Source organism: Heterodontus francisci, unplaced genomic scaffold, assembly GCF_036365525.1.
Source record: "Heterodontus francisci isolate sHetFra1 unplaced genomic scaffold, sHetFra1.hap1 HAP1_SCAFFOLD_1539, whole genome shotgun sequence".
Classification (NCBI taxonomy): Eukaryota; Metazoa; Chordata; class Chondrichthyes; order Heterodontiformes; family Heterodontidae; genus Heterodontus; species Heterodontus francisci.
Genome location: NW_027141177.1, coordinates 15080 through 41563, shown reverse-complemented (window position 1 = coordinate 41563; position 26484 = coordinate 15080). Strand labels below are relative to the sequence as shown.

Sequence of the window (26484 nt, the reverse complement as noted above, 5' to 3'; positions counted from 1 at the left end):
AAATCCCCACCACTGCAGCTGGTGGAATTTAAATTCAATTGATTAATAAAAAAATATGGAATTGAAAGCTAGTCTCAGTAATGGCGTCATGAAACTAGCATCCATTGTCATCCGGTTCACTAATGTCCTTTAGGGAAGGAAATTTGCCATCCTTACCTGGTCTAGCCTACATGTGACTCCAGATCCACAGCAATGTGGTTGACTCTTAACTGCACTCTGAAATAGCCTAGCAAGCCACTCAGTTGGATAAGATATTAAACCGGGGCCTATCAAGTGGACATAAAAGATCCCAAGGCACAATTTCAAAGAAGAGTAGGGGAGTTGTCCACAGTGTCTCGACCAACATTTCTTCATGCAAAAGGGTGGTAGAAGTTTGGAACTCTCTTCCACAAATGGCAACTGATACTAGATCTGAGATTGATAGATTTTTGTTGTCCACATAAAGGAATATGGCACAGATATGGAGCATGTGGAGTTAAGTCATAGATCAGCCATAACCTCATTTAATGGTGGAACAGGCTCGATGGGTCAAGTAGCCCACTCCTGTTCCTAAAAGGGTTAAATTATGAGGACAGGCTGCATAGACTAGTCTTGGAAGACCCTTCAGTAAAGATGATTATGGGGTGATCTAATTCAGGTGTTTAAGATAATTGAAGGATTCGATAAGGTAGATAGAGAGAAAGTACATCCTCTGGTGGGAGAGTCCAGAACAAGGCACGACCTTAACACTTGAGCTGGGCTAGTCAGGAAACACTTCACACAAAAAGTTGGATGAAATCTGGAACGTTCTTCCCTAGAAAAGATGAAGTTGGAGGGGAATTAAAATTTCAATACAGAGATTGATACCTATTTGTTGGATAAGGGCATTATGGTACAGATCAACCATACAAAAGCAAAATACTGCAGAGGCTGGAAATCGGAAATAAAAACAGATAATGCTGAGAATATTCAGCAGGTCAAGCAGAATCTGTGGCGAGAGAAACGGAGTTAACAAGCAGGAATTTTCCGCTGGCTTCGGGACACCGATGTCAGGACCACTTGTTGGGAGGAACACCAGCAGAGCTATTTTCCTGGAGGCAGCCTCCTAATTGGCTGCCTTCCCACACGCTGTCCTATTGGGTGTGCGCCCAATGTTGCCTGCCCAATCTCAGAACTGGCAGCTCCAGAGTCTTGGCACATTAGTTGTTTATTAGCATGGGTTTCTTTCTGCAGAATACACACTAACAACTTGCATTTATATAGTGCCTTTAACATAGTAAAGAGTCCCAAAGTGCTTCACAGGAGCAATTATCAACCAAAATGAGACACTAAGCCACATAAGGAGACCTTAGGACAGGTTCCCAAAAGCTTGGTTAAAAAAGATAGGAGCATCTTAAAAAGGAGGAAAGAGAGGTACAGGCATGGAGAGGTTTAGGGAGGGAATTCCAGTGCCTAGGGTCTAGGCAGCTGAATGGTGCAGCGATTAAAATCATGGATGCTCAAGACATTGGAATTAGAGGAGTGCAGATATCTCGAAGGGTTGTAAGGCTGGAAGAGATTACAGAATAGGGAAGGGCCAGGCCAAGGAGGGATTTAAAAATCGGGGTGTTGTTTAACTGGAGCTGATGTAGGTCAGTGAGCACAGGGGTGATGGGTGAACAGCATTTGGTTTGAGTTTGGATATGGGCAGCAGAGTTTTGGATGACCTCAAATTTACGGAGGGTAGAATCGGGAGGGTGGCCACCAATGTGTTAGAAGAGTCAAGTCTGGAGGTAATAAAGGCATAGATGAGAGTTTCAATAGCAGAAGGGCTGAGATAGATGCAGAAACAGGTGATGTTATGGAGGTGGAAAATGGCGTGGGTATGTGGTTGAAAGCTCATCTTGGGATCAAATATGATAGAGGTTGCAAAATGTCTGGTTCAGTCTCAGACAGGGAGAGGGAGGGAATTGGTGGTGTGGAAGTGGGAGTTTGTGGTGGGGAATGAAGACAATGGCTTCAGTCTTCCCAATATTTAATAGGAAGAAATTTCTGTTCATCTTGCACTGGATGGCAGATAAACAGTCTAGACAATTTAGAGACAGTGGAGGAGTCGAGAAAGGTGATGGTGTGTTACAGTTCGATGTCGTCAGCTTACACATCAGCAGCAGAATTGTACTCAACCACAATCTGTAACCTCACGGCCCGGCATATTCCCCACTCTACCATTACCATCAAACCAGGAGACCAACCATGGTTCAATGAAGAGTGCAGGAGGGCAAGCCAGGAGCAGCACCAGGCATACCTCAAAATGAGGTGTCAACCTGGTGAAGCTACAACCCAGGACTACTTGCATGCCAAACTGCATAGGCAGCATGCAATAGACAGAGCTAAGCGATCCCATAACCGATGGATCAAATCTAAGCTCTGCAGTCCTGCCACATCCAGTCGTGAATGGTGGTGGACAATTAAACGACTAACTGGAGGAGGTGGCTCCACAAATATCCCCATCCTCAATGATGGGGCAGCCCAGCACATCAGTGCGAAAGATAAAGCTGAACCATTTGTAACAAGCTTCAGTCAGAGGTGCCGAGTTGATGACCCATCTCGGCCCCCTCCTGAAGTCCCCAGCATTACAGATGCCAGACTTCAGCCAATTCGATTCACTCCGCGTGATATCAAGAAACGACTGAAGGCACTGGATACTGCAAAGGTTATGGGTGCTGACAATATTCCGGCTACAGTATTGAAGACCTGTGCTCCAGAACTTGTCACATCCCTAGCTAAGCTGTTCCAGTACAACTACAACACTGGCATCTACCCAGCAATGTGGAAAATTGCCCAGGTATGTCCTGTACACAAAAAACAGGACAAGTTCAACCCGGCCAATGACCGCCCCATCAGTCTACTCTCAATCATGAGTAAAGTGATGGAAGGTGTCATCAACAGTGCTATTAAGCAGCACTTGCTCAGCAGTAACCTGCTCAGTGACGCTCAGTTTGGGTTCCGCCAGGGCCACTCAGCACCTGACCTCATTACAGCCTTGGTTCAAACATGGACAAAAGAGCTGAACACACACCATTAACATATTGTTTGCCTTTGCTTCATGACCTGTTGGTCAGCTATGTGGCCTGGTCCAATCTACACCTTCTCCTTTGTTATCTCTTGCCCCACCCCCACCTCACTTGCTAATAACCTGTGACTTTTCTAATATTTGTCAGTTCCGAAGAAGGATCACTGAACCGAAACATTAACTCTGCTTCTCTTTTCACAGATGCTGCCAGACCTGCTGAGTGGTTCCAGCATTTCTTGTTTTTATGACAAAAGAGCTGAAGTCAAGAGGTGAGGCGAGAGTGACTGCCCTTGACATCAAGGCAGCATTTGACCGAGTATGGTATCAAGGAGCCCTAGCAAAACTGGAGTCAATGGGAATCAGGAGGGAAACTCTCTGCTGGTTGGATTCATACCTAGCGCAAAAGAAGATGACTGTGGCTGTTGGAGGTCAATCATCTGAGCTCCTACCTACCTCACATGGATTGCAGCGGTTCAAGCACGCAGCTCACCACCACCTTCTCAAGGGCAATTAGGGATGGGCAATAAATGCTGGCCTAGCCAGTGACGCCCACATCCCATGAATGAATTAAAAAAAATATGGAACCTGATGCTTTGATTTTGGATGTTGCTGCTGAGGGGCAACATATCGATGAGAAATTGGAGGGGGCCATGGACAGATACTTGGGAGACTCCAGATGCAACAGTGCAAAAGTGGGAAGAGAAGCCACTGTAAGTGATTTTCTGGCTACAATTAAATAGATAAGAATGGAACCAAATGAGAGCAGTCTCACCCAGCTGGATGATAAAGAGGCATTGCCAGAGGATGTGTGGCCAATCTGGTCAAAGGATGGAAACAGGTCAAGTAGGGGTAGTTTACAATGGTCACAGTTATATCGGGTTTCATTTGTGAATTAATTAGGTGCTGTTTCAGTACTGTGGCAGGGGTGGAAACCTAATTGGAGGGATTCAAACATGAGTGCGTATGCAAACTTTGCTTCCTGTTTCATGATTTTGATTTCATTTTTTTTTTAGGTTAACAACTAATGATGAAACTGCCTGTCCAAATTTATAAAGGGAAATTGATATGTTCAAAAGTACAGCCACAAAACCCTATCTGAACAGTTACCCTTCATAGGATTTTGTTGAACCAAATCACTCAAAATGCTTTTGAAAAAGATTTTTTCCCTCAGTATTAGAAACATTTCACGTCCAAAATAAGATTTCAATCAATTGAAAACATAATATTTACATATTTCACAATTACATGATTGAAAGTACCCACTTAAGCATCTTCGAATACATCTATTACTTCAAGGTTTCAGCCTGTATCAAATTCCTGGGAGTTGAAAGGAGATATTTTATTGACTATAACTTGCAACCGAAACTGCATATTCAGAGCCAGATTTCCCAGCATCTGATCTGCGCACCAGCTTGATTTGCTGTCCTCATCCTGCACGGATTTTGAGAATTTCTTTGCTTTCTTTTCCCCTCAAAAGGACTTTCAGTTTCAAACACCAAAGATTGAAGTCCCAATTTTTATATCAGGTGAGTGATGACATTTAAATATCTGTAACAATTTCTGTTGTGAGTTCCTTACAGACACCCCCCCGTGACCAGCAGTATCTGTGATCCTGGTTTCGTTGTTGATAGTTAGAAAAGAAAAGAGAGATTGTTTAATGGAAAGTGGATTTCTTTTTATGTCCCCGTGTGACTTATTTCTTAGAAAATTCAGTCATGCTTTGAGGCTTAAGGCATTTATTTTATATTTAGATGTTGGAATCTAAGTGAACAAATTAACCTTGAACATTGAGCTAACTTTTGTTTAGAAAAAATTATCTTGGTTACAGAGGCTACAAGTCAGCAAAGATGTTAATTGTGCACCAAAGAGTGCATTTTGCACTCCTGGCCTATGTCCATATAAATCGGGAAACTACACTCTTAGTCCGTCATCTATAATGGATGGAGAATCAAGGAGCTCTGTGTGCATTAGGAATGTACATACAGAAACTTCACATTTAAATGCTTTAGAAGCAAGGAATTAAAGACAAGAACTGATAAGAAAAGTGGTGGTGGAGGGGGAGGGGAAATCGAGGGCACAATTGAGGGCAGTGGGCTAAACAGGGGAGGTGGTACCAGACGGTCTGAAAAGGAGCCAAGATCCCATTTCTCCTGTGACCACCCCTTCCCCACAAGGCTGCAAAACCCTCTCCCCTCTGTAAACCACCATCCCACAACACCCTAATACTGCCAGACTTGGCCCTCGCAATACTTCAAATTCCTGCTGTATCCAAGGGTCCCCACATTTTCAGTCTCAGCACCTCCTCTCCAATGCTCAGACTCAAAGACTGGGTTCCCACCGTTCCCTGATCCTAGGTTCCCAAAACCTCCATGACAAATTCTCCGGGAATCCTCTTCTAGGTCCAGGGACCCCTACAGAGCAGTCCTCCACTCAGTCACCTGTCCAATGTATTGCCAAACCCTTGGACCTTTTCCCACCAGTGTTCTCAAATTCTAGGACTGCTCCCTGGTAACACTACTGTGCTTAACACCCCAATTCTTATGTACATTATATGAAGATCCCTCACTTATGAGGCACGTTCCTATATAGTCACCAGACAAGGTCCATTCACCGTGTAAACCCCAGTTAACAGCAATGAATAGAACAAGAAATGCTTTGCAAGACAGTGAACTTTAGAAGGAAAGCTTTTCTTTTAATGCTTGTTCTTTAATCCTCTCCAGACCTTCAACCCAATCTGTCCAATTCTACTGTTCCAACAGTACAGACTGTAATGTAAGCCACATGAAAGGCTGATTGTAGGAACTTAGTGCTGGCAGTAACTCAACATTTCTGGTAATTACTGTAACCCTGCAGAGTTGTGTTTATAATTGTGTGCGAAATTTAAGCAAATGACACTAGCTAACAAAAAGCACCAATTAAAGCATGGCCTTTATATAACAAAAGCGGCATTTACCAATGTCTTTATCCCCCCCATGCCCCTTTCTATTGTTTAGCAAATACCCTAATTTGAATCCAAACAAACTGTGTTGAGAAAATATTGCATTGTTTGTGTATTGTGTTTCTTCTCATTTCCTGTTAACAAAGACTGGTATAAACCTATCTTGGGTGGCAGCACAGAACAGGCGATAGCAAACTGGCAGCCTATTTTGCCCTTTGCAAACTGTAGGATATAGAATTGCCCATTCACAAGCACCCATTTTGTACCACCCAAAGACAAAATTATATCCTGTTGTATCTTAAAACCAACACTTTGGGAACAGATCTTCTGTGAGAGAAGGCAGCCACATGGGTAGAACAATGGCAAAAAAGGAACAGAAAGCAAAAAGTAAATGTAAAATGGATGTTTTTCCCAGATTGTCAGGCGTGCTGAGATTGTGGTTTGCCACTTACATAAATTATTTGGACAGAGGTACAACGAAGGGAGAGCAATGATGTCAAATGAAGGGACACGATAAACTGTGACGAAGAATGGAAGAGGCTACAGGAGGCCAGATTGGTTTAGCAGAGCAGGCAGATAAGTGGCAGCTGCAGTTCAACAAGGAGAAATGTATACTTTGGGGTAAAATAACATGAAAGGAAGTGTACTCTTTCAAGGCAGGATTCCTAAAATGATCAAGAAGTCAATCTTTAAAAGGCCAGCGTGTAAGCATTGAAGACTATAAAAAGGCAAATGGGACTTTGGGTTTTTACATGGGCATTGAATACAAGAACAAGGACACAATGGGAAAGCAAAGAAGTGATGCTTAATTTGTAGATGATAATAATTTAGACCACAGTTACAGCATAGCATGTTGTTCTAGGCACCCCATTATGGTAGGGATATTGGAAGCATAGGAAGGTTTAAACAGAGCTTGACTAATTAGAGGTTATAGTTATGAAGAAATGTTTCAAAAAATTTCACTAGAATTGAGAAGGAATAGATCCAATAGATGCTTTCAAAATTATGAAAAGGTTTTTGAAAGGGAAGGGTTGTTTCAATCGATATCAAGTGTGCACATACTCAACATTATCAATAGAAACTTTTTCCACAGTGTATTTTAACACGGACTGCTTTATCAGAAATGGTTATTGAGGCAATCACTAATTTTTTTTTTTTAAAAAGAGATTTGGATAAGGATTTCTAAAGGAGAAAATAAAAAGGATACAGAAACAGAAGGTGGTTACACAAAATGTACAGCACAAAAACAGCCCATTTGGCCCAACTGGTCTCTGCTGGTATGCCACATGAGCCTCCTCCACCCTACTTCATTGCATCCTAACATAGCATTCTATTCCTTTCTCATTCATGTACTTATCTAGCTTCCCCTTAATTACATTTATGTGTTCGCCTCAACCATTCAATGTGAAAAAGAGAGTTCCACATTTAAATGCTCTCTGGGTAAAGGAAATTTCTTTTGAATTCCCTCCTGGATTTATTGGTGACTCTGGTACATTTATGGGCACATGATTTGGACTCTTACAAGTGGAAAGATCATTTATTCTATCAAACCCTTCTATAGTCTTAAAGAGCTCCATCAGGTAATCCCTCAGCCTTTTCTTTCCTACAGAAAAAAAAAGAGCCCCAACCCATTCAATCTTTTCTGACAAGTGCAACCTCTCAGTTCTGGTATCACTTGTAAATGTTTTTGCTAAATAGGATTGAATAGATAACTGCAGCTGTAGAACTAACAGCATCACGTGCTTGATGGACAAACTGTCTCGTTCTACTGGTACTGTTTGTACAGAGTAGAAGAGGTGACAACAGTTTTGCTTTTGCAAGTTTTTCTGGAGTGTGTTAGGTCATTCAGAAAATACATAACATAATTTAAGTCACATTTTATGGCCTACATTAAATGTCACAGCACAATAAAAAAAACATTAATACGGTTCAGGTTTTTTCCCCCCACTGTGAAAGCTATATCAAAGCCTTTACCAATATAGACCATCCAGCAACAGGCCCAGCATTGACTCCAATTATTCAAAGCTAAGGTGACATTAAGGGATCAGTCAGTCCCACAGGGAAGTCCAGTGAAGTTCTCTCTTTGTAATGTTTGATAGTTCAGCTAAGTTTGAATTTAAAATATGTTGTGGGAGTATTCTTTTTATGAGTATGGGAAATAGAGAACTCTCGGTCGATAATAAAAGCAAAATACTGTAGATGCTGGAAATCTGAAATAAAAACAGAAAGTGCTGGAAATACACAGCAAGTCTGGCAGCATCTATGGAGAGAGAAACAGAGTTGTTTCAGATCTGTGACCTTTCATCGGATCAGAGTTCTGATGAAAGGTCACAGCACTGAAACGTTAACTCTTTCTCTCTCCACAGATGCTGCCGAACCTGCTGTGTATTTCTAGCACTTTCGTTTTTTATCTCATTGGTCGACATTGAGCGATTACTTGTATCCTTCCAGGGGTCAACGGGCAGTAGTAATAAGGATTTCAAATTTCAAGTATGTCATGAAGCTGCTTCCATTATTCACATTTTGAGGACTTGTGGTTAAAAGACTGTGGAAAATACCAGAGGAGATGTTGGACTTTTTTTTTTTTTTAAAAAGGGTCACTGGAAGGACACTTTAGGACTTTTTAAAAAAACTCTTACTGGAAGTCAAGTCTAAAGCTAAGTAAACAACGAGAGTCTTATGGACTATGGAACTGTATGGACCGAGAGAAGTCACATATCTGGGTTTATGATTCAGAAGTTTTGGTTTCATTTTTGGGATATTGTTGGAAGTGGAATTGGGGTTGCAGCCTGCAGAGAGTGGGAAGCAACCAACCCATCCTGTTCCATCTCTGAGAAAGTCAGAATCCAGTGTGAGAGCTGGAAAAACTGATGCAGCATTTCACCTGAGAAGCTTCTGGAAGACTTCCTCTCGGCATCTCCTGAACGAACTGCTTCTGAAAAGAGCACAGTAACTAACGCACGAGTCTAGTGACACCCGTCTACGTGCACCTGGACGCAAGACCAAAAGACCATCTAGAACATTCCACATCTTATCCCTTTTCTTCAAGAATTGACAATAACTTGGCCAAAGTATTTTGTTTAAAATTGATCTCTGCCGAGCCAGTTTTTTTCAATTTTCTTTAACCTGTGTGTGTTAGTTAGGTTATTATAGAAGGGTAGACATTTATACTTTCATATTTCAAACTGTGTGCTAATAAGCTTTGCATCTTTATTGAATAAATTGTTTTATAATTAACAAAACTATTGATTTAAGAAACCTGATTGGTGGATTTGTATTCTGAAACAGATCAATAAAAGTATAGAATTGGCTATATTCATAACTGGTTAAAGTATTTAATATGTTGTGACCAGTGGAGTAGTGGGGAGGGGGAGCATGGGCGAGGGAGACAGTGCACACATCCAGCCTCGGTTATAACATATAGTAGCCTCTAATTGGGTGTTGATTTTGGTGTGAGCACAAAGAGAGAGGCTCAGTTCCTGAAACTTTTGCTTTGATTTCTATTTACCATAAATAAATCTACAAAGGATGCCCATATAGTTCAGCAACAGTCTTGTTATCTCCAGTTTCCCATGTTGACTCACCATCACATGGTATGCCAATAAAAATGTCAGGAACAATCTTCACCCAGAGAAGGTTACCAGATTTCACTGTGAAAAGTGGGGAGACAGTGGCATAGTGGGAACCAGAGGCCCAGGCTAATGCTCCAGGGACACAGATTCAAATCCCACCATGACCTCACGAGGAGGCTGACATAGATCATCCACTCAGCACTTCTAACTGATGAGGTTTGCAAATGCTTCAGCCTTGTCTTTTGCACTGAAGTGCTGGGCTCCCCCATCATTGAGGATGGGGATTTGTGGAGCCACCTCTTCCTGTTAGTTGTTTACTTATCCACCACCATGCATGACTGGATGTGGTAGGACTGCAGAGCTTAGATCTGATCCGTCGATTGTGGGATCGCTCAGCTCTATCGCATGCTGCTTCCGTTGTTTGGCATGCAAGTAGTCCTGTGTTTTGGCTTCACCAGGTTGACACCTCATTTTGTGGTATGCCTGGTGCTGCTCCTGGCATGCCTTCCTGCACTCTTCATTGAATCATGGTTGATCCCTCAGCTTGATGGTAATGATAGAGTGGGAGATATGCCGGGCCATGAGGTTACAGATTGTGGTTGAATACAATTCTTTTGCTGCTAATGGCCCATCTGCCTCATCATGGATGCCCAGTTTTGCGTTGCTAGATCGGTTTGAAATTTATCCTATTTAGCAGTGGTCATGCCACACAGCGCGATGGAGGGTATCCTCAATGTGAAGATGGGACTTAGTCTCCACAAGTACTGTGTGCTGGTCACTCCCATCAATAATATCAGGGACAGATTTGTCAACGACAGGTGGATTGGTGAAGACTTAGTCAAGTAAGGTCTTTCCCCCTTGTTGGCTCCCTCACCACACGCCGCAGACCTAGTCCAGCAGCTATATCCTTTAGGACTCAGCCAGCTTGGTCAGTAGTGGTGCTACCAAGCCACTCAGTGACAGACATTGAAGTCCCCCACCCAGGGTACATTCTGTTGACCTGATACCATGAGACTTCATGGGTTCCAGAGTCAATGTTGAGGACTCCCAGGGCAACTCCCTCCCGACTGTATACCACGTGACACCACCTCTGGTGGAATGGTGATGGTGGTGTAAGGTATGATTCAGTAAGTATGACTGTCAGGCTATTGCTTGACTAGTCTGTGGGACAGCTCTCCCAATTTTGGTACAAGCCATCAGATGTTAGCCAGGAGGACTTTGCCGAATCGAAGGGCTGGGTGTGACATTGTCATTTCCTGTGCCAAGCTTGATGCTGGGTGGTCTGTCCAGTTTCATTCCTTTTAGACTTTTCTCTAGCGGTTCTGTACAACTGAGTGGCTTGCTAGGCCATTTCAGAGGGCATCCAAGACTCAACCACCTTGCTGTGAAGTCACATGTAGGCCAGACCAGGTAAGGATGGCAGATTTCCCTCCCCAAAGAACATTAGCAAATCAGGTGGGTTTTCATGACGAATGACAATGGTTTCATGGTTACCATTACTCAGACTAGCTTTTTAATTCCAGATTTATTAATTGAATTAGAAATTTTACCAGCTGCCGCAATGGGATTTGAGCCCATGTCCCCAGAGAATTAGCCTGGGCTTCTGAATTGCTAGCCCAGTAAAATTACCACTATGATTGAGCTCAACGCAGTGGTTCAAAGAGAGAAATCCTACTTAACCTCGTCCTCATCAATCTATCTGTTGCAGATGCATCTGTCCATGACAGTATTGGTAGGAGTGACCATCACACAGTTCTTGTGGAGTCGAAGACCCGTCTTCACATTGAAGGTACCCATCATCGTGTTGTGTGGCACTACCACTGTGCTAAATGGGATAGATTTCGAACAGATCTATCAACTCAAAACTGGGCATCCATGAGGCGCTGTGGGCCATTCGCAGCAAATGAATTGTATTCAACCACAATCTGTAACCTCATGGTCTGGCATATCCCCCACTCTACCATTATCAAGCTGGGAGACCAATCCTGGTTCAATGAAGAGTGCAGGAGGGCATGCCAGGAGCAGCACCAAGCACACCTAAAAATGAGGTGTCAGCCTGGTGAAGCTACAACACATGACTAAGTACATGCCAAACAAAGGAAGCCAGATGAGACACAGACCAATGCGATCCCATAACCAACAGATCAGATCTAAGCTCTACAGTCCTGCCACATCCACTGGTGAATGGTGGTGGACAATTAAACAACTAACAGGAGGAGACAGCTCCACAAATATCCCCATCCTCAACAAGGGAGGAGCCCAGCACATCAGTACAAAAGACAAGGCAGAAGCATTTACATACATCTTCAGTAAGAAGTGTCGGGATCCATCTCGGCCTCCTCCGGAGATCACCAGCATCACAGATGTCAGTCTTCAGCCAATCCGATTCACTCCACATGATATCAAAGGAACGACTGAAGGCACTGGATACTGCAAAGGGCATGGGCCGTGACAACATTCCGGCAATAGCACTGAAGACTTGTGCTCCAGAACTAGCCATGACCCTAGCCAAGCTGTTCCAGTACAGCTACAAAACTGGCAGCTGCCCAGCAATGTGGAAAAATGCCCAGGTATGTCCTATGAATAACAAGCAGGACAAATCCAACCCGGCCAATTAGCATCCTATCAGTCTACTCCCAATCATCAGCAAACTGATGGAAGGAGTCATCAACAGTGCTATCGAATGGCACTTGCTCAGCAATAATCTGCTTACTGACGCTCATTTTGGGTTCTGCCAGGGCCACTCAGCTCCTGACCTCATTGCAACCTTGGTCCAAACATGGACAAAAGAGCTGAACTCAAGAGGCGAGGTGAGAGTGACTGCCCTCGACATCAAGGCAGCATTTGACCGAGTATGGTATCAAGGAGCCCTTGCAAAACTGGAGTCAATGGGAATCGGGGGAAAACTCTCCACTGACTGGAGTCATATCTAGCACAAAGGAAGATGGTTGAGGTTGTTGGAAGTCAAACATCTCAGTTCCAGGACATCATTGCAAGAGTTTCTCACTGTAGTGTCCTAGACCTAACCATCTTCAGCTGCTTTGTCAATGACCTTTCCTCCATCATAAGTTCAGAAATGGGGATGTTCGCTGATGATTGCACAATGTTCAGCACCAGTTGCGACTCCTCAGATACTGAAGAAGCTCATGTCCATATGGAGCAATACCTGGACAACATCCAGGCTTGGGCTGACAAGTGGCAAGTAACATTTGCGCCACACAACTGCCAGGCAATGACCATCTCAAACAAGAGAGAATCTAACCATCTCCCCTTGATGTTCAATGGAATTACCACCACTGAATCCCCACTAACATCCTAGGGATCACCGTTGACTAGAAACTGAACTGGACCAGGCACATAGATTCTGTGGCTACAAGAGCAGGTCAGAGGCTGGGAATTCTGCAGCAAGTAACTCACCTCCCTGTCTCCTCAAAGCCTGTCCACCATCTACAAGGCACAAGTCAGGAGTGTGATGGAATACTCTCCACTTACCTGGATGACAGCAGCTCCAACAACACTCAAGAAGTTCGACATCATTCAGGACAAAGCAGCCCGCTTGCTTGGCACCCCATCCACCACCTTCAATGTTCATTCCCTTCACCACCAACACACAGTAGCAGCAGTGTGTACCATATGCCATGTGCACTGCAGCAACTCACCCAAGCTCCTTCGACAGCACCTTCCAAACCTGTGACCTCTACCACCTAGAAAGACAAGGGCAGCACATTCATGGGACCACCACCTGCAAGTTCCCCTCTAACTCACACACCATCCGGACTTGGAAATATATTGCTGTTCCTTCACTGTCACTGGGTCAAAATCCTGGAACTTTCTTCCTAACAGCTCTATGGGTGTACCTACAACCCAAGGACTGCAGTGGTTCAAGAAGGCAGCTCTCCACCCAAGGGTAATAAATGCTGTCCGAGGTAGCACCACCCACATCCCCCAAATGAATAAAAAAGCTAATAAGATGCTAGATTTAGGTTTGACTACAATGGGATGAGATAGAGACTGTCCACCGTAAACTTGGCATATCTATTAATGGGTAAAATGACAGAATATTATAAAAGCAAAATACTGTGGATGCTGGAAATCTGAAATAAAAACAAGAAATGCTGGAACCACTCAGCAGGTCGGGCAGCATCTGCGGAAAGAGAAGCAGTGTTAACGTTTCGGGTCAGTGACCCTTCTTCGGAACTGACAAATATTAAAAATGTCAAAGGTTATAAGCAAGTGAGGTGGGGGTGGGGCAAGAGATAACAAAGGAGAAGGTGTAGATTGGACAAGGCCGCATAGCTGACCAAAAGGTCATGGAGCAAAGGCAAACAATATGTTAATTGTGTGTTGAAAGACAAAGCATTAGTACAGATTAGGTGTTAATGCACTGAATATTGAACAGCAGCAAGTGCAAACATGAAAAAAAAACAGTGGGTAAGCAAACTGAACAAACTAAGATGAAATGAAATGAAATAAATGCAAAAAAAAAAAGGTTGTAAAAAAGAAAAAACTAAAAATGAAAGTAAAATGGGGGGCTGTCATGCTCTGAAATTACTGAACTCAATGTTCAGTCCAGCAGGCTGTAGTGTGCCTAAATTGGTAGATGAGATGCTGTTCCTCGAGGCTTGCGTTGATGTTCACTGGAACACTGCAGCAATCCTAGGACAGAGATGTGAGCATGAGAACAGGGGGGGGGGGGGGCGGAGTGTTGAAATGGCAAGCAACCAGAAGCTCAGGGTCCTGCTTGCGGACTGAGCGGAGGTGTTCCGCAAAGCGGTCACCCAGTCTGCGCTTGGTCTCCCCAATGTAGAGGAGACCACATTGTGAGCAGCGAATACAGTATACTACATTGAAAGAAATACAAGTAAATCGCCGCTTCACCTGAAAGGAGCGTTTGAGGCCTGGGATAACGAGGAGAGAGGAGGTAAATGGGCAGGTATTACACCTCCTGCGATTTCAGGGCAAGGTGCCTTGGGACGGGGACGAGGTGGTGGGGGTAATGGAGGAGTGGACCAGGGTGTCGCGGAGGGAACGATCCCTTCGGAATGCTGACAGGGGAAGGGAGGGGAAGATGCGTTTGGTAGTGACATCACGCTGGAGGTGGCGGAAATGGCGGAGGAAGATCCTTTGGATATGGAGGCTGATGGGGTGGAAAGTGAGGACAAGGGGAACCCTGTCACGTTTCTGAGAGGGAGGGGAAGGGTTGAGGGCAGAGGTACGGGAAATAGGCTGGACACGGTTGAGGGCCCTGTCAACAACAGTGGGGGGGGGAATCCTTGGTTGAGGAAAAAGGAAGGCATATCAGAAGCGCTGTCATGGAAGGTAGCATCATCAGAGCAAATGCGTCGAAGACGGAGAAACTGGGAGAATGGAATGGAGTCCTTACAGGAGGTAGGGTGTGAAGAAGTGTAGTTGAGGTAGCTGTGGGAGTCGGTGGGATATTAGTGGACAACCTATCCCCAGAGATGGAGATAGAGAAGTCGAGGAAGGGAAGGAAAGTGTCAGAGATGGACCATGTAAAGGTGAGAGAAGGGTGGAAATTGGAAGCAAAGTTGATAAGGTTTTCCAGTTCGGGGCGGGAGCAGGAAACGGCACCAATACAGTCATCAATGTACCGGAAAAAGAGTTGGAGGAGGGGGCCTGAGTAGGACTGGAACAAAGAATGCTCGACATATCCCACAAAAAGACAGGCATAACTAGGACCCATGCAGGTACCCATAGCGACACCTTTTACTTGAAGGAAGTGCGTGGAGTTGAAGGAGAAGTTGTTCAGCCAGGCGGAGGAGGGTGGTGGTGGATGGGGACTGGTTGGGCCTCTGTTCCAGGAAGAAGCGGAGAGCCCTCAAACCATTCTGGTGGGGGATGGAGGTGTGGAGCGATTGGACGTCCTGGGGCTGGGACCAGGAAACTGGAAATTGTCAAAATGACGTAGGACGTCAGAAGAGTCACGGATGTAGGTGGGAAGAGACTGGACCAGCGGAGAAAAGATAGAGTCAAGATAGGAAGAAATAAGTTCAGTGGGGCAAGAGCAGACTGACACAATGGGTCTGCCGGGACAGTCCCGTTTGTGGATTTTGGGAAGGAGGTCGAAACGGGTTGTCCGGGGTTGCAGGACTATGAGGTTGGAAGATGTAGAGGGAAGATCTCGAGAGGAGATGAGGTCAGTGACAGTCCTTTGGATGGTGGCTTGATGTTCGGTGGTGGGGTCATGGTCCAGAGACAGGTAGGAAGAAGTGTCTGTGAGTTGGCGTTGAGCTTCTGCAAGACAGAGGTCAGTACGCCATACAACAGCAGCACCACCCTTGTCTGCAGGTTTGATGACCATGTCGGGGTTAGACCTGAGAGAACGGAGTGCCTCAAGTTCAGAGGGGGACAGGTTAGAGTGAGTGAGGGGGGCAGAGAAATTGAGATGACCAATGTCTCGCCGACAGTTCTCAATGAAGAGATCAAGAGCGGGTTAGTGGCCAAGGGGAGGGGTCCAGGTAGAGAGAGAATGCTGGAGGCGAGTGAATGGGTCTGCTGGCCGGGAGGAGGACTCCTGGTCAAAGAAGTGAGTGCGGAGTTGGAGGCAACGGAAGAAGAGCTCAACTTCATGCCGAGCGCGAAATTCATTGAGGTGGGAGCGTAAGGGGATAAAACTGAGACCTTTGCTGAGTACAGAACGTTCAGCATCAGAGAGGGGGAGGTCAGAGGGTATAGTGAATACACGGCAAGGGGTCAAATCAGAAGGGGTGGGGTCAGAGGGAAGTGAAGCGGAAGGAGGATCTGGAGGAGCATTCGTCCCCATCAGCTGCTGGAGCTGACAGATTATCATTGGTAAGTGTGTTAATCTCTGGACAGCCAGTTGAAGGATTGTACTGGAACTAATCTTTACTCAGTCTTACAATTATTTAGAGTTAAACACTACAAGCATTTACCTGAACTCAACCACCCTACAGGTTCAACAAGTGTCTCTTTATGTGTGCTCAAGCAAAACCCCAGATAATGCTCACCACCTGCATACAGTTAAACACAATTAACAGTTTTTAAAAAAAAATTCAATCTTGGGATATGGGTGTCACAGGCTAGGCCAGCATTGGTTATCTATCCCTAATTGTCCTTGAGAAGGTGGTGGTGAACCGCTAGAATCCATGTGATATAGGTACACCCACAGTGCTGTTAGGGAGGGAGTTCCTGGATTTTGACCCAGTGACAGTGAAGGAACTGCAATATAGTTTCAAGTCAGGATGGTGTGCGACTTGGAGGGGAATTTGCAGGTGTTCCCATGCGTATTTTGCCCTTGTCCTTCTATTTGGTAGACGTCACGGGTTTGGAAGATGCTGTCGAAGGAGCCTGGGCAAGTTGCTGCAGTGCATTTTGCAGATGGTACACCACTGCCACTGTGCGCTGGTGGTGAAGGGGTGAATGTTTAATATGGTGATGGGATGCTGATCAAATGGGCTTGTTTGGTGTCGAGCTCGAGTGTTGTTGGAGCTGCACTCATCCAGGCAAGTGGAGAGTTTTCTAACACACTCCTGACATGTGCGTTTTAGATGGATGTAGGCCTTGGGGAGTCAGGAACTGAGAGTTACTTGCTGCAGAATTCCCAGCCTCTGACCTGCTCTTGTAGCTACTGTCTTTATATGGCTGGTCCAGTTAAGTTTCTGGTCAATGGTAACCCCCAGGATATTGATGGTCGAGGATTCAGTGATGGTAATGCTGTTGAATATCAAGGGGAGATGATTACATTCTCCCTTGTTGGAGATGGTCATTGCCAGGCACTTGGCTAGCTTGAATATCACTTATGACTTGTCAGTCCAAGCATGAATGTTGTCCAGGTCTTGGTGCAAGCAGGCACGGACTGCTTCAGTATCTAAGGAGTTGTGAATGGAACTGAACACTGCCAAATCATCAATGAACATCCCCAGTTCTGACCTTATGTTAGAGGGAAGTCATTGTTGAAGCAGTTGAAGATAGTTGGACCTAGGACACTACACTGAGAAACTCCTTTAGTGATGTCTTGGAGCTGAGATGATTGGCCTCCAAAAATCAGACTCATCTTCCTTTGTGCTAGGTATAACTCCAACCAGCAATTAGTTTTCCCCTTGATTCCCAGTGACTTCAATTCTTCTAGAGCTCCTTGATGCCACACTTGGTCAAATGCTGCCTTGATGCTAAGGGCAATCACTCTCATCTCACCTCTGGAATTCAGCTCTTTTCACATTTGGACCAAAGCTGTAACGAGTTCTGGAACTCAGTGGCCCTGGCAGAATCCAAACTGAGCATTGGCAAACTGGTTGTTGCTGAGTAAGTGCCACTTGATAGCACTGACTACAACACCTTCCATCACTTTGCTGATGATTCGAGTTGACTGATGGGATGGTAATTGGCCAGATTGAATTCATCCTGCTTTTTATCCATTGTCCACCTCCATTCACGACTGAATGTGGCAGGACTACAGAGCTTTGATCTGATCCGTTGGTTGTAGGATCGCTTAGCTTCATCCTTTAGGGAAGAAAATCTGCCATCTTAACCCACTATTCAAGAAAGGAGGAAGACAGAAAGCAGGAAAGTACAGGCCAGTTAGCTTAATATCTGTCACAGGGTAAATGCTGGAATCTATTATTAATGAGGTTACAGCAGGTCATTTAGAAAATCTCAGTGCAATCAGACAGTCAACATGGTTTTGTGAAAGGAAAATCATGTTTGACTAATTTATTAGAGTTCCTTTAGGAAGTAACCAGCAAAGTGGATAAAAGGGGACCTGTGGATGTGTGTACTTGGATTTCCAGAAGGCATTTGACAAGGTGCCACATCAAAGGTTACGAAACAAAATAAGAGCTCATGGTGTAGTGGGTAACATATTAACATGGATAGAGGATTGGCTAGCTAACTGGAAAGACGGTAGGCATAAATGGGTCATTTTCGGGTTAGCAAGCTGCAACTAGTGGAGTGCCACAGGGATCAGTGCTGGGGCCTCAACTGTTCATAATCTATATCAGTGACTTGGATGGAAGGACAGAATGTATGGTTGCTAAATTTGCTGATGACACAAAGGTGAGAGTGTAAGTTGTGAAGAGGACATAAGGTGTCTGCAAAGGGATATAGATGGGTTAAGTGAGTGGACAAAGATTTGGCAGATGGAGTATAGCTGGAAAAATAGAAAATATTATTAAAGTGGAGAGAGACTGCAGAACTCTGAGATGGAGAGGGATCTGGGTGTAAAACGTAAAAGGTTTAGTATGCAGGTTTAGCAAGTGATTAAGAAGGCAAATGCAATATTGCTGTTGCCAGGGAAATACAAAAGTAGGGAAGTTTTGCTACAGTTGTACAGGGCATTGGTGAGACCACATCTAGAGTATTGTCTACAGATTTGGTCTCCTTACTTAAGGAAGGATATAACTGCATTGGAAGCAGTTCAGAGAAGGTTCACTTGATTGACCCTGGGATGAGAGGGTTATCTTATGAGGAAAGGTTGGACAGGTTGGGTCTGTATCTATTGGAATTTAGAAGGAAAAGAGGTGATCTTATTGAAACATCCAAGATCCTCAGGGAACTTGACAGGGTGGATGTTGAAAGGATGGTCGGTCTCTCCTTGTGGCAGAGACCAACACTAGGCAGCACAGTTTAATAATAAGGGGTCTCCCATTTAAGAAAAAGATGAGAATTTTTTTCTTTGAGGGTCATGAGTCTATGGAACCCTCTTCCCTTGAGAGCAGTGGAGGCAGGGTCATTGACTGTTTCTAAGGCAGAGGTAGACAGATTCTTGAGAAACAAGAGAGCCAAAAGGTATCGGGGGTAGGCAGGAAAGTGGAGTTGAGACCACAAACAGATCAGCCATGATCTTACTGAATGGCAGAGCAGGCTAGAGGGGCTGAATGGCCTACTCCTGCTCCTTGTTCGTATGGCCTGCATGCGACTCCAGACTATCAACAGCATGGTATCTGCCTTGGTTCCGTATCTCTTTGATGACTTTTACCTGACTAAAAAAAAACTATCAATCGCGATAATTTGAAGACCATCCCCTCTTCTTCTGACTGCCCAGACTAAAATAGTTCCTCGGCATCCATCCCATTGAACTGCTGATCAATTGAAGCCCTCATTTAGGTTATCCCCTCAACCTTCTAAACTTATGGGAATATAAATCCAGGACTGTATTTTCACTCACTTCTGCAATGAGTACAACAATCACACAGTCTTGTTTTTCCTCAGGGGTCAGTTCATAAATGAGGGAGTTCAAGGTGTCGATCAGGTAACTGTGCACCTCCCGCTTGACAGTTGGAACTCCCATCACTATCGAAACTGTGGACAAAAAAAAGGTCAAGAAATGGATTAAGATTGTGTCAACAATTGTATAATGTGACACGATTAATTAATGACCTTAGAGTAAAGACACCTCTAGGTAGCAGCGGCCACAAGATGATTGAATTTTACATTCAAGTTTGGAAGAGAGTAGTGTCGGTCTAAGAATAGTATTTTAAACTTGAATTAGGGCAACTATGTGGGCATGAAAGCTGAGCTAGCTGAAGTGAACTCAGTTACTAAGCTTGCAAACAGAGCAATAGAGAAGCAGTGGCAGACATTTAAGGGGATATTTCAGAATTCTCCGAATAGGTATATTCCTACTATAAAGAAAAATTTTAAGGGGAGGACCCATCATCCGTGTTTAACTAAAGAAGTTAAGGAAAGCATCAAACTTGAGGAAAAGGCATATAATTGCGCAAAGATGAGTGGCAGGTCAGATGATTGGTCAGAATATAAAGAACTGCAGAGAATGACTAAAAGGTTAATCAGGAGAAAGAAATTAGAGTACGAGAGGAAGCTAGCTAGAAATGTAAAAATGGATAGCAAGAGTTCTTACAGGTATTTAAAAAGGAAAAGAGTAAGTAAAGTGAGTGTTGGTCCTCTAGAGAGTGAGAATGGGGAGCTAATAGTAGATAAGAAGGAAATAGCAGATGCAATGAACAAATATTTTGCTCTGTCTTCACTATAGAGGAAACAAAAAACATTCCGGCAATTGCTGTAAATCAGGAGGTGGAAGGAGAGGGGAACTTGGTGAAATCACAATCACCAGGGAAGCGGTACTAACCAAACTGATGGAGCAGTGGGCTGACAAGTCCCCGGGTTCTGATGGACTTCATCCTAGAGTCTTAAAAGAGGTGGCTAATGAGGTAGTAGATGTGTTGGTGTTAATTTTTCAAAATTCGCTGGATTCTGGTAAGGTTTCAATGTGATGGAAAGTAACAATTATAACCCCTCTATTCAAGAAGGTGGGAGGAGGGGGGGAAAAGGAAGAAAACAGGTAATTATAGGCCAGTTAGCTGGACATCTGTCGTGGGGAAGGTGTTAGAATTGATCATTAAGGAGGTTGTAGCTGGGCACTTAGAAAACGCAAGGTAATCGGGAATAGTCAGCATGGTTTTGTGAAAGGGAAATCATGTTTAACCAATTTGTTGAAGTTCTTTGAAGGAGTAACACGTGTTGCGGATAAAGGGGAGCCCCCTGATGTACTGTATTTGGATTTCCAGAAGGCATTTAACAAGGTGCCATATAAAAAGGTTATTACGCAAAGTAGGAGCTCATGGTGTAGGGGGTAATATATTAGCATGGATAGAAGATTGGCTGGCTGGCAGAAAACAGAGTATGCATAAAATCAGTCCTTTTCCGATTGGCAGAATGTGACGAATGGAGTCCCACATGGGTCTGTGCTGGGGCCTCGATTGTTTACAATTTATATCAATACCCTAGATGAGGGGAACGATGGCATGGTAGTTAAATTTGCAGATGACACAAAGATAGGTGGGAAAATATGTTGTGAAGAGGACAAAAGGAGGTTGCAGAGCGACATAGATAGGTTGAGTGAGTGGGCAAAAATCTGGCAGATGGAGTATAATGCGGGAAAATGTGAAGTTGTTCACTGACAGGAGGAATAAAAAAAAGAGCATTACTTAAACGGAAAATGACTGAGGAATTCCGAGATGCAATGGGATCTAGGTGTTCTAGTGCATAAGTCACAAAATGTTAGTATGCAGGTACAGCAGGTAATAAAGAAGGCTAATGGAATGCTATCCTTTATTATGAAAGGAATTGAAAATAAAAGTAAGGATGTTATACTTCAATTATACAGGGCATTGGTGAGACCACATTTCGAATACTGTGTGCAGTTTTGGTCTCTTTATTTAAGGATGTAAATGTGTTGGAGGCAGTTCATAGGAGGTTTACTAGATTGATACCTGGAACGAGTGGGTTGTCTTATGAGGAAAGATTGAACAGACTGGGCTTGTTTTCACTGGAGTGAGGGCAGACTTGATTGAAGTTTAAGATCCCGAACAGTCTTGGCAAGGAGAATGTTTCCTATCTTGGGTGAGTCCAGAACTAGGGGCACGGTTTTAAAATTAGGGTACACCCTTTTCGAACAGAGATGAGGAGAACTTTTCTCCAAGGGTTGTGCAACTTTGGAACACACTGCCTCAGAAGGTGGTGGAGGCGGGGACATTGAATATTTTTAAGGCAGAGGTAGACAGATTCTTGTTAGGCAAGGGAATCGAGGGTTATTGGGAGTAGATGGGTGTGGAGAATTTGAAACACAAACAAATCAACCATGATCTTATTGAATGGCGGAGCAGGCTCGAGGGGCCGAATGGCCTACTTCTGCTCCTAGTTTGTATGTAAGGCAATGCAGAGTATATACCTGAATAAGCTACTGAGACAACTCAATCAAAAGGATAAAGAAAATGGAACAACATACAAATTGTTCAGCAGAAAATGGGTTTGATGTCCTTTGTATTTGCACTACTAGAGGAAAGAATGATCCCCATTGTTATACCAGACAACAATCACAATTACTTGTGCACGGCACGATTTTGTTTTTTTTTGTTAAGAGGAGCGAAGCTGGGAGAAGAAAGAAAGGAATTTTGGAGGCTTGCAACTTTTTTTTTGGAAAAAAGGGAGCGAAACCAGAGGCCAAGCAACCTAGTATAGCAATTGATGGAAACATTTGAAAATAATACATCCATCATAATGATTGCAACCTAGACATATGAATGAAAGGTTTACAAGCATACTCAGGAGTGCAGCTGCCGCTACCATCAACTTACATTTATGTAGCATTTTTAACATAGTACAACATCCCAAAATGTTTCAAGGGAGCATTACTGAACAAAATTTGACACCGAGCCACATAATTACAACAGATGGTCAAAAGCTTGGTCAAATGGGTAGATTTTCAGGAGCATCTTAAAGGAGGAGAGAGAGGTAGAATGGTTTAGGAAGGAAATTCCAAAGCTTAGGGCTTGAGCAGGTTAAGGCATGGGCACCAATGGTGCAGCGACTAAAATTGGGGATATGCAAGAGGCCAGAATTGCAGGAATGCTGACATGTCAGAGAGTTGTAGGGCTGGAGAAAGTTAGAGAGACAGGGAGGACAGAGGCCACGGAGGGATTTCAAAACAGGTATAATTTTATAATTAAGGCATTGCCAGACTGGGAGCCAACGTAGGTCAACGAGAACAGGGGTGATGGCTGAATGGACTTGGTGCAAGTAAGGTTACAGGCGGCAAAGTTTTGGATCCAAGTTAGAGTGCCTAATGTACTTTTATTTTTTTGCACGCAGTGATTTTTTACCTATTGGCTTGAATTAAAAGTTGAAAACTGTAATCTTTAAAATCTACGTCAATTGGTTTCTTTCTCACCTCCAGTTCTCCTCTGTCCCAGGTAGACAGATGGCTGGAAACTGTCTTCTCTGGCGAGCAGGTGCGGGAGGTGATGGAAGATGCTTGGCAGTTGCAGCACATTTTTACTGATAGTGATGTTCCAGAGCTTGAGCTTAGTTTCATCTGGAAAAGAATAAAGTGATGAAAGTGAAGAAACAACAAAACCAGATAGAAAATAAAATTAGGAAATCATTTTGAAAACTGGTCCAGGTAGGAGGAGCAGCCAGGAAACATATGAAAAGGTGCAGGTCATTCAGTCCTTTGAACTTGCTCCATTGTTCCATTAGATCATGGCTGATCTGAATCTTGACCCTTAATATCCTTGCCGAACAAACATCCATCAGTTTTGAAATTTTCAATTAAACCCCAGCCTCCAAAGCTTTTAGGGGGAAATGAGTTGCAGATTTCCACTACCCTTTGTTTGAAGTGCTTCAACAGAATTAATGCATAGTAGGAAACTACAAATATTCGATACTGCAATGGGAGTGTCAGCCAATGTTATGTGCTCAAATCTCTCGGGAGCGGAATTTGAACTCACCATCTTCTGACTCAAGCGTGCTATCAACTGAGCTGCGGCTGACACCTTATACCTAATGAGCTTGCTGTTTAAAAATTATATATGCCTACCTATTTTTAAATTGTAGAAGGAATAACTAGATTTTCTGCTCTCCAGCCGCCATTACCTTTCCTTAAGGCATTACATTGCAATGTTCATATTGAGAAGAACAAACTTCACTGAAGATGCCTTGAATAGTCATAAGGAATGTGAGATAATTAACACAAACCTGCTTTGGATGTCTTTCAGATGATTCAATAAATCAGGACTCCATCTGTTCGTTCTGGCAGATGTAAAAGATCCCATGGCACTATTTCTAAGAGCAACCCGGGAGTTTTTGAGTCTTGCTATGCACAAATTGGCTGCAGCATTTCCTACATTATAGAAGTGACTGCACTTCAAAAGTAGGTCATTGGTTGTAAAGCAGTTTGGGATGTCCTGTGGGTGTGAAAGGAGCTATATAAATGCAAGCTCGAGGAACAGCATCTCATCTACCGATTAGGCGCACTACAGCCTGCCGGACTGAACATTGAGTTCAATAATTTAAGAGCATGACAGCCCCCCATTTTACTTTCATTTTTAGTCATTTTTTCTTCTTTTTTTTTTACATTTTTTTTTACAATCTTTTTTTTGCATTTATTTCATTTCATCTTAGTTTGTTCAATTTGCTTACCCACTGTTGTTTTTATCAGCTTTGCACTTGCTGTTCAATATTCAGTGCATTAAAACCTAATCTGTACTAATGCTTTGTCTTTCAACACACCATTAACATATTGTTTGCCTTTGCTCCATGACCTTTTGGTCAGCTATGTTGCCTGGTCCAATCTACACCTTCTCCTTTGTTATCTCTTGCCCCACCCCCGCCTCACTTGCTTATAACCTGTGACTTTTCTAATATTTGTCAGTTCCGAAGAAGGGTCACTGATCCGAAACGTTAACTCCGCTTCTCTTTTCACAGATGCTGCCAGACCTGCTGAGTGGTTCCAGCATTTCTTGTTTTTATTTTATATTATATAAATGCAAGTCTGTCTTTCTTTTACAAATCCAACAAAGGTCATGGACTGACCTCCATGTCAGCAGAGGTACAACTGTCAAATGGACTCTTTCTGTACTTTATGATTTCATATTAAAATGTTAAATTAATTTTATTTTATTTGGGAGTAGAAAGAAAAACATATTTGAAGCACCACATAAGCAAAACCCCCACTGAGTGCAAGATTAAAATACTTGAGCTGTGACCAAATTTAGTCAAATTTAGACAAGATGATTTGCATTTTGAGTCTGATTAAATGGAAATACCATCTAGAATAAATGCAGATATTTAAAATCCATCAAGATAAATTTGAGTTAAAAAGGAAAGAAAAAATGTCCTCTGTTAATAAACCATTACACAATTAACCATTGTACTTAATGCTTGAAATATGGTATTACATTTTAGAAAAATGTCCACAGCATGCTGTATTAAACACTAAATTTACTATGTACAGTATTAAAATGTTGGCATCAGGTGGCAGGACCGTATCTCCAACAGAAGTCCTCGAGGCGGCCAACATCCCCAGCTTATACACACTACTGAGTCAGCGGCGCTTGAGATGGCTTGGCCATGTGAGCCGCATGGAAGATGGCAGGATCCCCAAAGACACATTGCACAGCGAGCTCGCCACTGGTATCAGACCCACCGGCCGTCCACGTCTTCGCTTTAAAGACGTCTGCAAACGCGACATGAAATCCTGTGACATTGATCACAAGTCGTGGGAGTCAGTTGCCAGCGTTCGCCAGAGCTGGCGGGCAGCCATAAAGACAGGGCTAAATTGTGGCGAGTCGAAGAGACTTAGTAGTTGGCAGGAAAAAAGACAGAGGCGCAAGGGGAGAGCCAACTGTGCAACAGCCCTGACAAACAAATTTCTCTGCAGCACCTGTGGAAGAGCCTGTCACTCTAGAATTGGCCTTTATAGCCACTCCAGGCGCTGCTTCACAAACCACTGACCACCTACGTATCCATTGTCTCTCGAGATAAGGAGGCCCAAAAGAAAAGAAAGAAAATCCGGAAGCACTTTTTCCACATGAAGGGTAGCGGAAATCTGAAATTCTATCCCCCTAAAACATGGATGATAGGACTCAATTGGAGATTTGAAGACTGAGATTTTTGTTGGGTTAAGGGATAAGGAGCAGAGGCAGGTAAATTAAGTTGTGATATAGATCAGCCATGATCTAATTTAATGGAGAAAGAAAGACTTGCCTTTCTAGAGCACCTTTATGATCTCAGGGCATCTCTAAGGGCTTCACAGCCAATGAAGTCTTTTTCAAACATAGTCACTGTTGTTTATTTTTTTTAAATTTTTTATTTTATTTTATTTATTTAGAGATACAGCACTGAAACAGGCCCTTTGGCCCACCGAGTCTGTGCCGACCATCAACCTTCCATTTATACTAATCCCATATTCCTACCACATCCCCACCTGTCCCTATATTCCCCTACCACCTACCTATACTAGGGGCAATTTACAATGGCCAATTTACCTATCAAACTGCAAGTCTTTGGTGGTGGGAGGAAACCGGAGCACCCGGCAAAAACCCACGCAGACACAGGGAGAACTTGCAAACTCCACACAGGCAGTACCCAGAATTGAACCTGGGTCGCTGGAGCTGTGAGGCTGCGGTGCTAACCACTGCGCCACTGTACCGCCCATAATGTTGTAA

General features: G+C 43.7%; 1 protein-coding gene across 1 annotated transcript in view; it reads right to left on the bottom strand.

Annotated features, from left to right (window-relative positions):
• Positions 1-26484, bottom strand: part of LOC137362433 (alpha-1,3-mannosyl-glycoprotein 4-beta-N-acetylglucosaminyltransferase B-like) — a 50638-nt gene that overhangs the window by 12438 nt on the left and 11716 nt on the right. Inside the window, exons 5-6 of the mRNA XM_068026826.1 lie at positions 23208-23351; positions 19686-19819 (exon numbers count right to left, since the gene is read on the bottom strand). Coding sequence (XP_067882927.1) covers positions 19686-19819; positions 23208-23351 — 278 coding nt within the window. The remainder of the gene's footprint in view (positions 1-19685; positions 19820-23207; positions 23352-26484) is intronic.